This window comes from Strix aluco, chromosome 11 (assembly GCF_031877795.1).
Source record: "Strix aluco isolate bStrAlu1 chromosome 11, bStrAlu1.hap1, whole genome shotgun sequence".
NCBI classification, from domain to species: Eukaryota; Metazoa; Chordata; class Aves; order Strigiformes; family Strigidae; genus Strix; species Strix aluco.
The window spans coordinates 18,638,281-18,650,616 of NC_133941.1; the positions used below are offsets into that span (position 1 = coordinate 18,638,281).

At 60.8% G+C, this 12,336-nt stretch overlaps 1 protein-coding gene across 3 annotated transcripts in view; it reads right to left on the minus strand.

Annotated features, from left to right (window-relative positions):
* The window catches only part of CACNA2D2 (calcium voltage-gated channel auxiliary subunit alpha2delta 2), a 226,609-nt gene that overhangs the window by 9,897 nt on the left and 204,376 nt on the right, over positions 1 to 12,336 (minus strand). For 2 of the 3 annotated variants that reach the window (XM_074836445.1, XM_074836443.1), the window contains 15 exons: positions 10,646 to 10,696; positions 10,373 to 10,472; positions 9,393 to 9,551; positions 8,822 to 8,929; positions 8,051 to 8,129; positions 7,804 to 7,853; positions 6,785 to 6,874; positions 6,546 to 6,614; positions 6,032 to 6,106; positions 5,492 to 5,566; positions 5,247 to 5,318; positions 4,868 to 4,939; positions 4,629 to 4,690; positions 2,550 to 2,626; positions 1,305 to 1,325 (listed from right to left, as the gene is read on the minus strand). In XM_074836445.1, coding sequence (XP_074692546.1) covers positions 1,305 to 1,325; positions 2,550 to 2,626; positions 4,629 to 4,690; positions 4,868 to 4,939; positions 5,247 to 5,318; positions 5,492 to 5,566; positions 6,032 to 6,106; positions 6,546 to 6,614; positions 6,785 to 6,874; positions 7,804 to 7,853; positions 8,051 to 8,129; positions 8,822 to 8,929; positions 9,393 to 9,551; positions 10,373 to 10,472; positions 10,646 to 10,696 — 1,160 coding nt within the window. The remainder of the gene's footprint in view (positions 1 to 1,304; positions 1,326 to 2,549; positions 2,627 to 4,628; positions 4,691 to 4,867; positions 4,940 to 5,246; positions 5,319 to 5,491; positions 5,567 to 6,031; positions 6,107 to 6,545; positions 6,615 to 6,784; positions 6,875 to 7,803; positions 7,854 to 8,050; positions 8,130 to 8,821; positions 8,930 to 9,392; positions 9,552 to 10,372; positions 10,473 to 10,645; positions 10,697 to 12,336) is intronic. The other variant, XM_074836444.1, reaches the window with a different exon arrangement.

Genomic DNA, 12,336 nt, shown 5'->3' on the forward strand with positions numbered 1-12,336 from the left:
GAGGAGGAGAAGGAGGAAAGGAGTACAAAACACTCGTACTTGGTCCATCAGCATTGCCATCGCAGGGGCGCCAGGAGGAGGCAACTCAAAGCTGATAGAACAGGGCTGAGGGTGACACTTCCACCTCCCTGCTGTCCTGCCCGCTGGCCCCATCCCCCCCGTCCCCCCCTGCGCTGCTGTGCCCCCCGCAGCCATCCCCTTGCGTGTGCCGGGGAGCGGGTGCTGCCGGCGGGTGCCGCATGCGGGGTGCTGTGCAGGGCACGTGTGGGAGGGAGCATGGCGGTGGGTCCTCCGGTGACCATGCATGCCGGGGTGTCCCCTGGCCCACTGTGGGGCTGCGCAGGAGCTGTGGGTCTGGCCCCACAGGGCCCCTCTGGCATCGTGGGGATGTGGGCCAGATCCTGCTCTGGGTCGCATGGGTGAGGTCCCGCTCCTGCCTCTGTGGGACTTTGGGTTCAAACTTGGCTGCTCCTGGCGGGGGGGGCACGGATGGTGCTGGGACACTACAGATGCTGGGGGCTTCATGCCATGCTGGGGCCAGGGGCAGTGGGGACAGCCACCGAGCAGCCATGGGGGCAGGCAGCGCGGCACCCTGGGGCTCGGCCACCCCACATCCCCATGGGGCCAGGCTCACTGTCCCCTATGCAGCAGGGTGGCATCGTCCCAGGGTGGTCCTATCCCCACCTCTGCCAAGGGTTTCTGCTTGGGGGGCTTCCCCAAAAAAGCCTGTCCCAGAGGGTGACGGTGGTGGAGGACTGGGTCCCCCACCTGCCCTCCGTCCCCGCCACCTTTGGGTGCCCACCCCGCAGCCCCCTGCTCCCTGCACAGCCCTATCCCTTTCAGGTTGAGTTGTCTTGGGGAGGAGGAAGCGGAGGAGCCGGGACGGGGGAGAAGGAGCTGGAGGAGGCGAGCGGGGGGAGAGGAGCAAGAAGGGAGGGGGTAGGAAGAGCGGGGTATCAAACTAGCTACGAAAAACCTCATGGATCAAAAACTGCAGTTTCATACGAGATTAGCTCTTGAACGATACCGAACTGGGTTTGGGAGCGATGCGCGGGGAGGGAGTGGGGAATCGTCGTGACAAAGCTCTCATGGACAGAACAAGACATGTTGCTTTCAAATAAAGGGGGAACTGGAGGAGAGGAGAAGGAGGAGAAGGAGGGAGGAAGGGCGAGTCGGTGGCGGTTTGCAGGTTCGGCGTGGCAAACGGGCAGGGAGATGGGCAAGCAGGGGGGCTGGGGGGGGACTGGACACGGGGCGGGGGACGGGGTGGTGAAGGTGAGTGGTCTGAGACTGAAAATACTTGCCCTTCATTTTGATGTTTGGTACTGTGTGAATCCACCATAGAGAGAAAGCAAGAAAAACAACAAACAAAAAAACAACAAACAAAAAAAAAGGGGGTTGGGTGGAAAGGGGGAAGGGGGGCACAAACAATATTTTATTCAATCGCCGTTTGAATAAAAATATTGTGTATCATAATCATACCAAAAGGAAACCTCTTGCAAAAAACGACATGAAAAAAAGAAAAAGAAAGAAAAACCCAATAACGAAAAGAAAAGAAAAGGCCACGGTGAAATAAGAATAAAAAAAAAATGCAAAGATATAACTAGAGAAATATATATATATATATATTCAATACTCCAAAGGAAAATGAGAGTCAGTAGCAAACAGTTGCAACAGTCTTGATATCAAAATGTCCTCACTGAGTTAGGGGGCATGCACGGCACGGCGGGCAGAGCTGGGGGGTGGGGGGATCCCCCCTCCCGGGGACGGGGACAGCCTGGCCTTGTCCCCACGGGGATGTGGGGCTCCTGCCGATGGATGGAGGGGGCGGCAGGGGCTGGATCTGGAGTGGGGCTGGGGTCGAGCCGCCGGGGCGGCCGAGGGGGAGAAACAGGGGGAAGAGGGGAAGGGTCCGGTTCTCCGAACGGGGGAGAGGGTCCCCGGGAGCAGCGTGGACCTGCGGTGGGAAAAAGGCTTGGGGGTCAGGGGAGAGAGAAAGAGAGAGAAAGGGGGGGCCAGGCTAACACACACGTACACAGATTAATTCCAAATGAAAATCAAAACCAACCGAAACCGAACTCATAAAAAGAAGAATAAATGGCTTAAACCGAAACCAAAGAATCGTAATAAACCAAAGGAAATTAAAGAGATCCATGCAAACTTTCCCAGGCTCACAAATTAACTGGCTGCTACAGCGTCATCCCTCGTCCCCAGGAGGCGAACAGGCAGCGGTGCAGCCCCTGCCTGCGCTGGGCAGCGCCTGCCTGCAGCCTGGGGCTCGGGTTTTGGGGTGCAAAGCATAAGGACCAAACCCTGGCACCCCGGGGCACCCCAGGCAGGCAGCTCGCTTTCCCTCTGTGCGTTCACCTCTGCTCACACCTCTTTTATTTTTAGGTTTTCTTTTCTTTTTTTTTTCTTTTCCCTTTCTTAGTGATCCCTATCTCTTTTCATAAGTTTTTGCTTCGTGTTTCTCCCCCCGACAGCCGCGGGCTGGTGTGGGGGTGAGCGGGAGTGCGAGAGGGCGGCGGGGAAAGCCAGGGGCTACTTACACTTCACTTGCAGGATCTGGTCGCTGAGGTTGGCCTGGATGTAGTAGGTGCTGTAAGGAGGCAGAACCAGCCCCAGGCTGCAGAGGGGGAGAGCAGACAGGCGGTGTAAGGCTTTACACCCACCCAGAGCCCTTGGGTGGCCCCCAGCCCGTGCCTGGCACCCCATGGCAGCACCTGTCCCTGGCCCATTGCAGGCTGCGGTCCCACTGGCATCCTGCTGCATCCTTCTCTCCAGGGACTGCACCCAGGGTCATCCTGGGGCATCCAGAGTCATCTCCAGAGCACCCAGAGTCATCCTGGTGGCACCCAGGGTCATCCTGGAGCACCCTGAGCCATCCTTAGAGCAACCAGAACCATCCTCAGAGCACCTAGGGTCATCCTGGGGCACCCAGGGTCAAGTTTGGAGCACGCAGGGCCATTCTGGTGGCACCTAGGGGCATCCGCAGCACACCTAACTGCCATCCTGAGGCACCCAGGTTCTTCTCCAACACACCCAGGGTCATCCTGGGTCACACATAGCCATCCTGGTGGCACCAAGGGTCGTCTCCAGGGCACTCAGGGCCATCCCCAGAGCACCCAGGGTCATCCTGGTGGCACCCCTGAACACAGGAGGTGACAAGCCTGTCCAGCCAGGGCTGAGATGGGCGGGACACACCCACCCAGGACCGAGGGAAATGCACGTGGAAGAGGGACATGACATCCCTGTAAGGAAGGTGAAAAGAGACACAGCCCCCAAAAGAAGGGACAAAACCTTCCCAGCGAGGAGATACTGAAGACAACCGTTACACAGGAATCGGCCACTGGTGAGCCAGGAAGGAGAGGGATCCACCAGCCCGGAGTCTGGCACGCAGGGTGTGGGATGGGGGCAGGAAAGGAGGTGGCAGTAGGTGGTGCTGGGGTTGCTGAACCCACAGGACATGCTGCTGGAGAGAGCTGGGCTCCTGGGTGCTGGCTGCAGCAGCCAGTGGCCTTTGGTGATGGTGTTTGTGCCAGCTGCTTCCTGGGATAAGTGATCACCAGCAGGTGAGGGCCACATTCCTGACTGTCATCAGATGTCACACCTGCACCTGAGCCACCGGGACCTGGACAAACCCCCAAGCCACCCCTCCAGCTAGTCGTCCTGCCTGCGCCTCGCAGCATGGACTGGGTGCCCTGGCAAGCGTGGCAGAGGTGGTGGCACTCCAAACCACTGATGGCAAGACAAGGGTGGTGGCTGTTTTCTGTACAGTGCTGCTGGCACCCTGTGCTGATGGTGTCCCAGGGAACCCCGGGGAACATCCTTGCTGTGGTGCAGAGCCATGGGAGTGCAGGGCGCCCAGCAGCACCCTTCGCCCTACAGATCAACCCACAGCCCCGGCCACAGCCGTGTCACCCTGTGTCACTGTCCCCTCCTTGGCTTGCCTCCAGAGAGGTGCCACTATGGGGGACAGGACGGGGCAGGGTGGGGGACACCTGGCAGTGCTGGGAAGTGGCTGTGACCCTTGCCAGTCCCTCCTGAGCTGGGTGGTGAGGAGGAGGAGGGTACACTGGGCAGCAGGGGGACCACATGGCTCCTCACAGGATTAAGGTGGCACAAGTTGGACAGCATGGACATGATGATGCTGGGGGTCTTTTTTACACATCTACTGGTCCAAACTGGTGCAAACTGGGTGATAAATGCTGAGGGGAGCTTTACTCCCCAGTGCCTCTGAAGCCAGTGCCTGTGCTGCAGGGTGGGCATGTGTCACTGTCACCCATCCTGGAGCAGGCAGAGACCTGCCCGAGCCCCTGGCTGTGCAGGCAGGCAGTGGCAGGGGTGTCCCTTGTCCGGCACCTTGCACACCAGCCCTGCAGTGCCTGTCCTGAGCCCTGGGGACCGTGGCCCAGCTCAGCGGTGCCAAATACTTTTGGGAGTGCTCTCTAGAGCATCACTGGCTGTGTGCAACGATGTGACGGCACGTTTGCAACCCTGCAGTGCATGGGACATGCTCCTGGTGGCCTCAGGGACCTCTTGAGCTGCAGACACAAGACTGCAGCCCTGTTCTGGTGTGGGTCTGGCTGCTGCTGGGTGAGCGCGGGTGTGCTGGCAGTGCCGCTCACCTGTAGTTGGTGCTTTTGATGGGGGCCCACGTGTAGGTCCTGAACACCTCGTCGATGTATTGCTGCAGGTCAGAGGGAGCCAGTCAGGCCTCCACAGTGCCAGGACCCTGCTGGCACCGTGATACAGGACCCCGGCTCCGAGCCCGGTGCCGGACACAGCCCCTCACTCCCCACCGCCGGGGCTGGGTGTTCAGCATGGCGGTAGTTTCAGCCGTGACCCCCTTCCCCTGCAGCGTTACCTCGTCCAGGGACTTGATGAGGGTCTTGATGAACCTCTGCCCGTCGTTCCCATCAATCATGCTTCTCCGGATCTGGAGGACATGGAGGAGGTGACTGAGGGCCACAGAGCCTGGCCATGCACCTATGGGCACCCACCCCAGTGGGGTGGCACTGGGGACCCACGGGGTGCAGGGGCGAGCAGCCTGGGGGAGGCTCATGCCCTGGCACCCAGGGGACAGTGACCCAGCTCCCGTCCCCGCTGTGGCCCCACGGGAGCTGTGCCAGGGTCCTTAGGACGAGGTGCTCCCCAGGGCAGGCTGGAGGGGCTGAGTGACCTTTGTAACTGCAGATTACAGGGGGCCAGCCTGTACCCCAAAAGCTGCCCCTGGGTCTGCCCACCTCCTCCTTGTTCTCATCCTCCAGCTCAGCGTCCAGGAAGTCCAGTGTCACCGGCTCACGGAAATTGATGATCTGCAGGCAGAAAGGGAAAGCTGGGGAAGGGCTCAGGGCTCCTGCAGCTGCTGCTGAGTCCAGACAAACTCATCACAATTCCTGCACTTGGCTCCTAATCACCCTGGGAAGCCACGTGTCCCACAGGGCCCAGCTAACCCCCACCGCTGCCACCCCGACGGGCCCCTCCTCACCTGGGGCTGCAGGTTGGGGTGCAGTAGGACGTAGCCGTTCAGGTCGATGGCGAAGACGTAACCATTTGCCCCCAGCTGTGGGAGGACAGGAAGAGGGATGAGGCCAGCCAGGCAGCCCTGCGGTGTGCCGTGCCATGCTGGTGCGATCACCCTCACCTCTGCAGGCAGAGCTCACCCCACGCCACCCCTGGGGCTCAGCCTTTTCTATCCATCTATTTCTATTCTCAGGCCAAGAGCATCTCTCACCCTGGCTCTGGATTTTGCCCGCTGCCCCTTTCCCCAGGCTGATAAGGTTTATTCCCTGCTGACCCTGTCAGGGTTTCAGCTCTGCTCTGGGTTCCAGAGCATCACCCAGATCTGATTCCTGCCCGCCTGCCTGCCTGAATCCCTGCCTGCAACCTTCTGCTCCCTGCTATCGCCAGAGCTGCTGGAGGTGCTATGGGGTGCTGGGGGACGCAGCTCGGGGCTCCCTGCAGCGGGCTCCCATGCCAGGCTCCAGCAGCGCAGGGCAGGGACAGAGGGGAAGGAGCCCCCACGCACATTGTAACGCGGCGTCAGCCTCTTGATGTCGTTGAGAGCCACGTCGATCCCCATCACGCCCAGGATGAGCTGGTTCTGGAAGGAAGCGGAGGGAGGGAGGCGGGTGGGAGCAGGGCTGTCACCTGCCACCGCCAGCATGGGGACAGGGAAACAGGGGGATGGATCTCTTTTCCCTCTGGGGACATGTGGGTCAGATCTGGACACTGCAGGGCCACAGGGTGGGATGTGCCAGCCCCCCAGCAGCCCTCCATGGGACACCACAGTCCCCTGGGACTTGCAGCTGCCAGCTATCCCCATTGAACTGGCAGAGCTAGCCAAGGCCATTTTGGGTCCCCGGGATGGAAGTCACCCCTGGTCTCACCCCAGGGAGGGTGTGCAGAGCAGGCAGCACCCCAGGGGTGCCAGTGCCGACCCCTGCAGCCATGTACCCAGTGTCAGGGCACCCTCCCCACACTGCTGCAGCCCCACACCGGGGGTCCCGGTGCAGCCAGGGCGGTGGGACCCAGTCTCCTACCTTCCTGTCACTGCTGTCCTCCGTCAGGTTGAACACTGGCAGCGTGCCCGTCACCACCAGGCCCAGCCCCTGCACAAGCACAGAAAGGTGTCCCACGGCCCCTTGCCGGCCCCAGGACCCAGAGCTGGGGTTGGACAGCAGAGAGGGGTTACCCCCCGGCAAGGGAGATGGGGGACATGTGCTGTGTGGGACCCTGGGGCTGGTGGCCCCATCTGCACCCCGGGGCTGGGGGTCCTTACCAGGGCATCCTGGTAGACATTGGTCCACTGAACCTGCTTGGCTCGGTTCCCAGCCAGGACCATGGGTCTGCCCAGCACATCCAGGTACTCCTGCAGGGACACAGGGTGGGTGAAAGCATGACGTGGGAGCCAGATGCCTCCCTGCCCCAACCTGGTGACAGCCCTGTCCCCACACACGTCCCAGGGATTATTGATAGGTGCTTGGTGCTGGCCCCCAGCTGCAGGCTGAGCTAGGGGAGGAGGCTTGGCAGCTACCAAACCTGAGGGTAATGGCTCCAGCTGGGAACACGATGGGCCTGTCAAGATGCAAACAAGGCACCACTTGCCATTGGCTGTGCATGGGCTGGGAATGCTCCCCATCCGTTCCGCAGGCAGTGCCAGCCAGAGCCCCCTGCCAGCTCCCAGCCATCCCTAGGGCTGGGCTTGCTTCATCACACTTGGACCACGTCGCTTCTCCTGGGGCAGGTTTCCCTTATCCTGGCTCACCTTGCCAAGGCAGACCTCTGTGCAGGAGGGCAGCCCCTGTGCCACGATGTCAGCCCAGCCCCGAGGGGCTGCCCTGCTTGGGGACCCCTGTCACCTGCCCACCACAGCATCTCGTGTGCATCCGATGAAGAAAAGGGGCAGGAAAGGGGCAGTGGGGCAGGGTGTGGGGCTCTGCTGAACAGGATGCTGCTGGGGTTGGCCCTGACCGCACTTGCTCTCTGCCCACGCTCACTCCCTGCCCGCGCTCAGCTCAGCTCTGCTCTGTGCTGATTAATGCCTGATGTTTCATAATTAGTCACTCGGAAGGCAGCAGGTCCATGGGGAGCTGCAGAAGATGAATTACTTATTTCAATAGCATGAGGCCTGGCTAAGGGCTCGGCTCAGCTCCTCAGCTCGCTGCCAGCCTTTGGGGTTTCTGCAGTGGGGCTGGGGCTGCCTGAGCACACCCCCAGGCAGGGCAGCTCTGCCTGCAGCTGCAAGGTGGCCAGTGCTGCCTGCCTGCTGGCACCCTGCCTGCCAGCACCCTCCCATACCTGCGTGTTGATGCGGATGGCACCGATGGAGGGGATTTCGAAGTAGTAACCTTGGAAAAGAAAGAGAAAGGCAGCTGGAGAGCCAGCTGTCTGCCTGTCCGGCAGTCTGGCTGTCCTGCCCTCCAGGGCTGCAGCCCGTGCCTTGCTGGCAGTGGCATGCACTGGAGCACTGGTGCCAGCCCCCGTGCGAGGGGTGAGCCCAGCACCCCACAGCCCCCTGCACCCGCCGGGTGCCAGCCCCACTCACCTTTGTTGGCACAGGCCATCCACTGCAGCGGGGTCACGTCATAGTTATGCTGCCCGACGGAGAAGGTGAAGACCCGCACCTGCAGCAGAGCACGGTGGTGAGGGCCATCCGCAGGGCACCCTTGTCTTCCACACCTGGTTCTCCTGGCTGATGGCAACCTCCCGGGGATAGTGTGGCACTGCCTGCCACGGCCCGCAGACCTTGCTGCCCACAGCCAAGCGCAGGTGGGCAGAAGGCAGCTCCTCTCTCCTTGCCCAGCCCTGGCCAGTCCTGTCCCCCAGCATCACTGCGTTGGCCCAAGCTACTTACTTACCCCAGGGGTCCTTGCGCTGCAGCATCACTGCACCCAGAGGGGTCTGTACTCTCTGAGGGTCCTGCATGGACCAGAACCCCCCCATCCCACAGGTCTCCACATCTTGGGGGGCAATGGAGACCCTCCTGCTGGTTTGTCTGCCCACCAGCAGCCCTGTCCCCATGCTTGGGGTATGCTCCCCCAGGGCCAGTGGTTGGGGAGCCCACCAGCCCCATCCCCTCCTTGGTAGCCTGTGGGGAGCCTGGTCCCATGCCTCCTGCACACCAAGGTAGGAGTTGGCTGTAAATGGCACTGGTGCATCAGCCATCCCATTACCAGGGCAGCGGCTTGGTGCAGGACCAGGTTGTTGGGGAGAGAGGATGGTGATGAGGCAAATGAAGTGGAAGCTGGCAACGGAGTTGGAGCAGCCATCTCCCTCCCCGGCAAGTGGCCCCAGCCCGGCACACAGAGCCCCTCACCGTCTTATTGGGCCAGTTGTACTTCTCAAAGACGTCCTGCACCCGGTCCTCGCCACCATCCGTGAACATCATGATCATCTTGTTGCAGTTGGCACGTGTGATGTTGGACTGCGGGGCAGAGAGACGGTGCCTGAGGTCGGACTCAGAGCGAGTGGTGCTGGGCATGGGGCTGGCCCTGACCCATCTGTTTTCCCAGACTGTTTCTCCAGGGTGAGGGTGGCTGGGGTGAACAGGCAGGAGGAGGGATGCTGTCTGCTTGGAAATGATGTTGTGGCTATTCCCGCTAGGCACCTAATAGCACCATTCCTCTTTATTTTGCCTCTGGCATGGTGTCTGGCTGGATCTGTCCCCCTCTGCTCAGCCCTGCTAACTTGGCTCCAGCAGAACCTCGACTACAGCATGCCAGGGGGTGGGATGTTCCCCTCGACATTGCAAAGGAGGACAAGGAGCCCTCTGCACGCTGAAGCCCCAGGTGCTGGGCAGCAGCTGGGTGCTTGGAGCTCTCCTATCACCTGCAGCACCCATGGGTGCACTCTGCCCCCCCCAACTCGCAGCCCAGCCCCCAGCTCACGTTCTGCAGCTGGTCGAAGGCATACTCAAAGCCAGCCTTGTAGTCAGTAGTGCCCTTGGCCACCATCCCCTGCACATCCTCCTTGAAGACCTTCTTGTTCCGGATGTTGGCCTGCACCAGGTGCTTGAAGCATGACACTGGCTTCGCCTTCTCGTTGAACTGGGAGGCGAAAGGGAGGGGAGCGGGTCACAGAAAGGGAATGGAGGCAGCTCCCGGCAGGCACAAACCACCCACCACGCTCAGCTCCCACGGGCGGGAGGTGCTGGACCATCCCGTGTCCCATGTCTCAGGGACGGCTGATGCTGAAACCAGGGCTTAGCTTGGGCCAAATCCAGCACTGAGCCACACGGTGTGGGTGCTGGCAGTGGGCGCTGCCAGCACAGGGCTTGCCTGCACCCTCACTTCTGCAAGACCCCCCAGGCTCATGCAAGCAGCGTGCCGCGCGGTGCCGCCAGCGGGAGCAGGTGCTGCCTCTCGCTTACGGCTTCATTTGCTGGCAATAGGGCCCATTCATTAGGGGAGCAGTGATCCAGCTAACGGAGCCAGGCCAGACATGTTAATTAGCACCGGCGTGCTTGTGGCCAGACAGGGGAGGGCCGGCATGGGCTGGGCGCCCAGCGACACACAGATGAGGTGGTATGGCCACTGCTGCGTGAGGTCACGGGCTGGTGACAACGCCGTGGGGGGTGTGATGGCACTGGCTGGTGACAGACAGGAGGTAGCTGGTTGGGATTGTCCTGGGAGCATCTCTGACAAATGCCCCATGATGGGGGCAGCTTTCATTCACTACCACAATCAACCAAGCCCCAAGCAGCCATTTCCTTGCTTATGTGCAGGTGTGTGGTTAAGAAGAAAAAAAAAAGGCATTTCTTGCTCTGCAGAGCCCCTGGCCAGGTGGGTCTGGGGGCAAAGTGCTCCCATGGTGGGGAGCTGGGAGCTGCCCAGGGGTACAGCCCTGCTGCCTGCCCCATGGCACTCACTGAGGCCACGTTGACGTAGTCATCATCTGAGAGGGTGTCCAGCATCTCGTAGACCGAGGTCTTCATCAGCTTGAGGGTGAGGCCACTCACACTGCCGCTCCTGGCAGGAGAGAGGGGTGCTGGGGGCTCGGCAGTGAGGGCCCACGGGGCTCGCTGCCAGCGCTGTCCCACGCAGCTTCCCCGCAGCCACCACTGGGACAGTGGCACCTGGGGGAGCTCTGCCACCATCCTGGCCTGGCTCAACCTGGCCACCGCCCCCACCCGTGTACTCACACGTCCACGATGATGACCATGTCCTTTGGGGAGGATGCACCTTGGATGTACCTGCAGAGTGCAGAGGGGCATCAGCAGGGTCAACTCATTGTGGGGGGGGCCAGAACCCTGCTGGGTGAAGCTCGAGAGCAAAGCTCTGCCATGGCACAGGTGGCTGGGCAGCCATGCCGAGAGCACCCGCACATCCATGGCTGCGGTCACCCCGCGGTGAGGAGCGGGTACAAGGCAGTGGCAGGCGAGCAGAGGCAAGGATGCGGCACGGCACGGCATGGCAGAGCACCAGTGACCTGCCGCTCGGTACTGTATCAGCCTAATGAGCTCTAAATGCTAAACTCTTCCATCATCGCAGGCCCTTTTCTGTGCGCTGATTATGCTGACACACACATCCATATTAAGATGCTATTTACCCCCCTGGTAGCTTCAAAGGCCAGGCTGATTAGGTTATTTTTAGCTATGAGTAGGAAAAATAATAATACTATATAAATCCTCCTCCCTGAAAACAATTAGGAAACCCTTCCTCGTCCCTCAAAGCACCTGGTCCTGCTGTGCCATCCTGCGTGGGGCAGAGCTGCTGAGCACCTGTCCCACCAGCAGTCAGGCACAGCCCAGCCCCCTCATCCCACCGCGTGGGGCCTGATCCTGTCACGGCTGAAGTCCAAGGGAGCCTCATTATTGGCTTGATCAGGATCAGGCCTGATGCAAATTAATTAGTGTGTTATTAGTATCAATTACTCACCATTACTGGGGGGGACTGGGGAAGGGGCAGGCTCTGATTGCTAATCCCAGGTCCTGATGTTCCCTAATTACAAGTGATTACCCAGGTGGGATGTGGGATAAGGGATGCTGGCACATGGAGCCCTCGCGGTGTGGATGTTGCATCCCTCCAACACTCCCCACTCCCCGGGGCTGGGCTGCCAGCACAGAACCCAACTAAGATGCTGCCCATAATGGGTTGTGGCAGCGCATCCATCTCTGGCTGCCCTGCTCAGATGAATACCCTGGACTCCGCAGGAGAAGGCTGTGGTTAATGGTGCCATTCATCAAGGGAGGGGAAGGCAGGTGGGTGGTGCTGGCAGCCCCGCCGAGGCTGTGGGCAGGACATGGTCCCTGCCGGGCCCGGCAATGGAATGGTGAGGGCTGTGTGCCAGGGCACGAGGGCAGGAGAGGACCCCAAAAGGGTGTTCCAGGGTGTGTGCTGCCCCCCAGCATGGAGGGTGCTGCTGCTCCTCTGTGGCTGGGTGGGCAAGCAGGTGGCTAGCCTGGCTATTGGGCAGGGAGCAAGGCTAGCCAGGCTTGGTAGCCCCCATACATGCCAGCAGTCCCCCCTCCACCCATAAGCTGCATGGCTACCCTGACAGAGAACAGTTAATAATTAATGTGGAGTAATCAAAGACAATTAACCATAGTAGCAGGGCCACTAATTTTCTGACAAGGAGAGGGGGCAGCTTCTGGCGTGGGCAGGGGGCTGGGCAAGGGGTGCTCCCCCAGGATATACAACTCCCCAGGCATGTGCCGGAGACCTGCAACCACTTTTCTCTCCATGCCTGCATTTTTAGGCAGCAACCACGGGCAGGATGGGGCCGCAGCATCCCCAGCCCCCCGGGCAGCACAGTAGTTAGTGCTGCCAAGCTGGCAGGTCTACCTGGGCTAAGGGCAAGCGATGCAGTCCTGCCACTCGCTGCGTGGCTAAA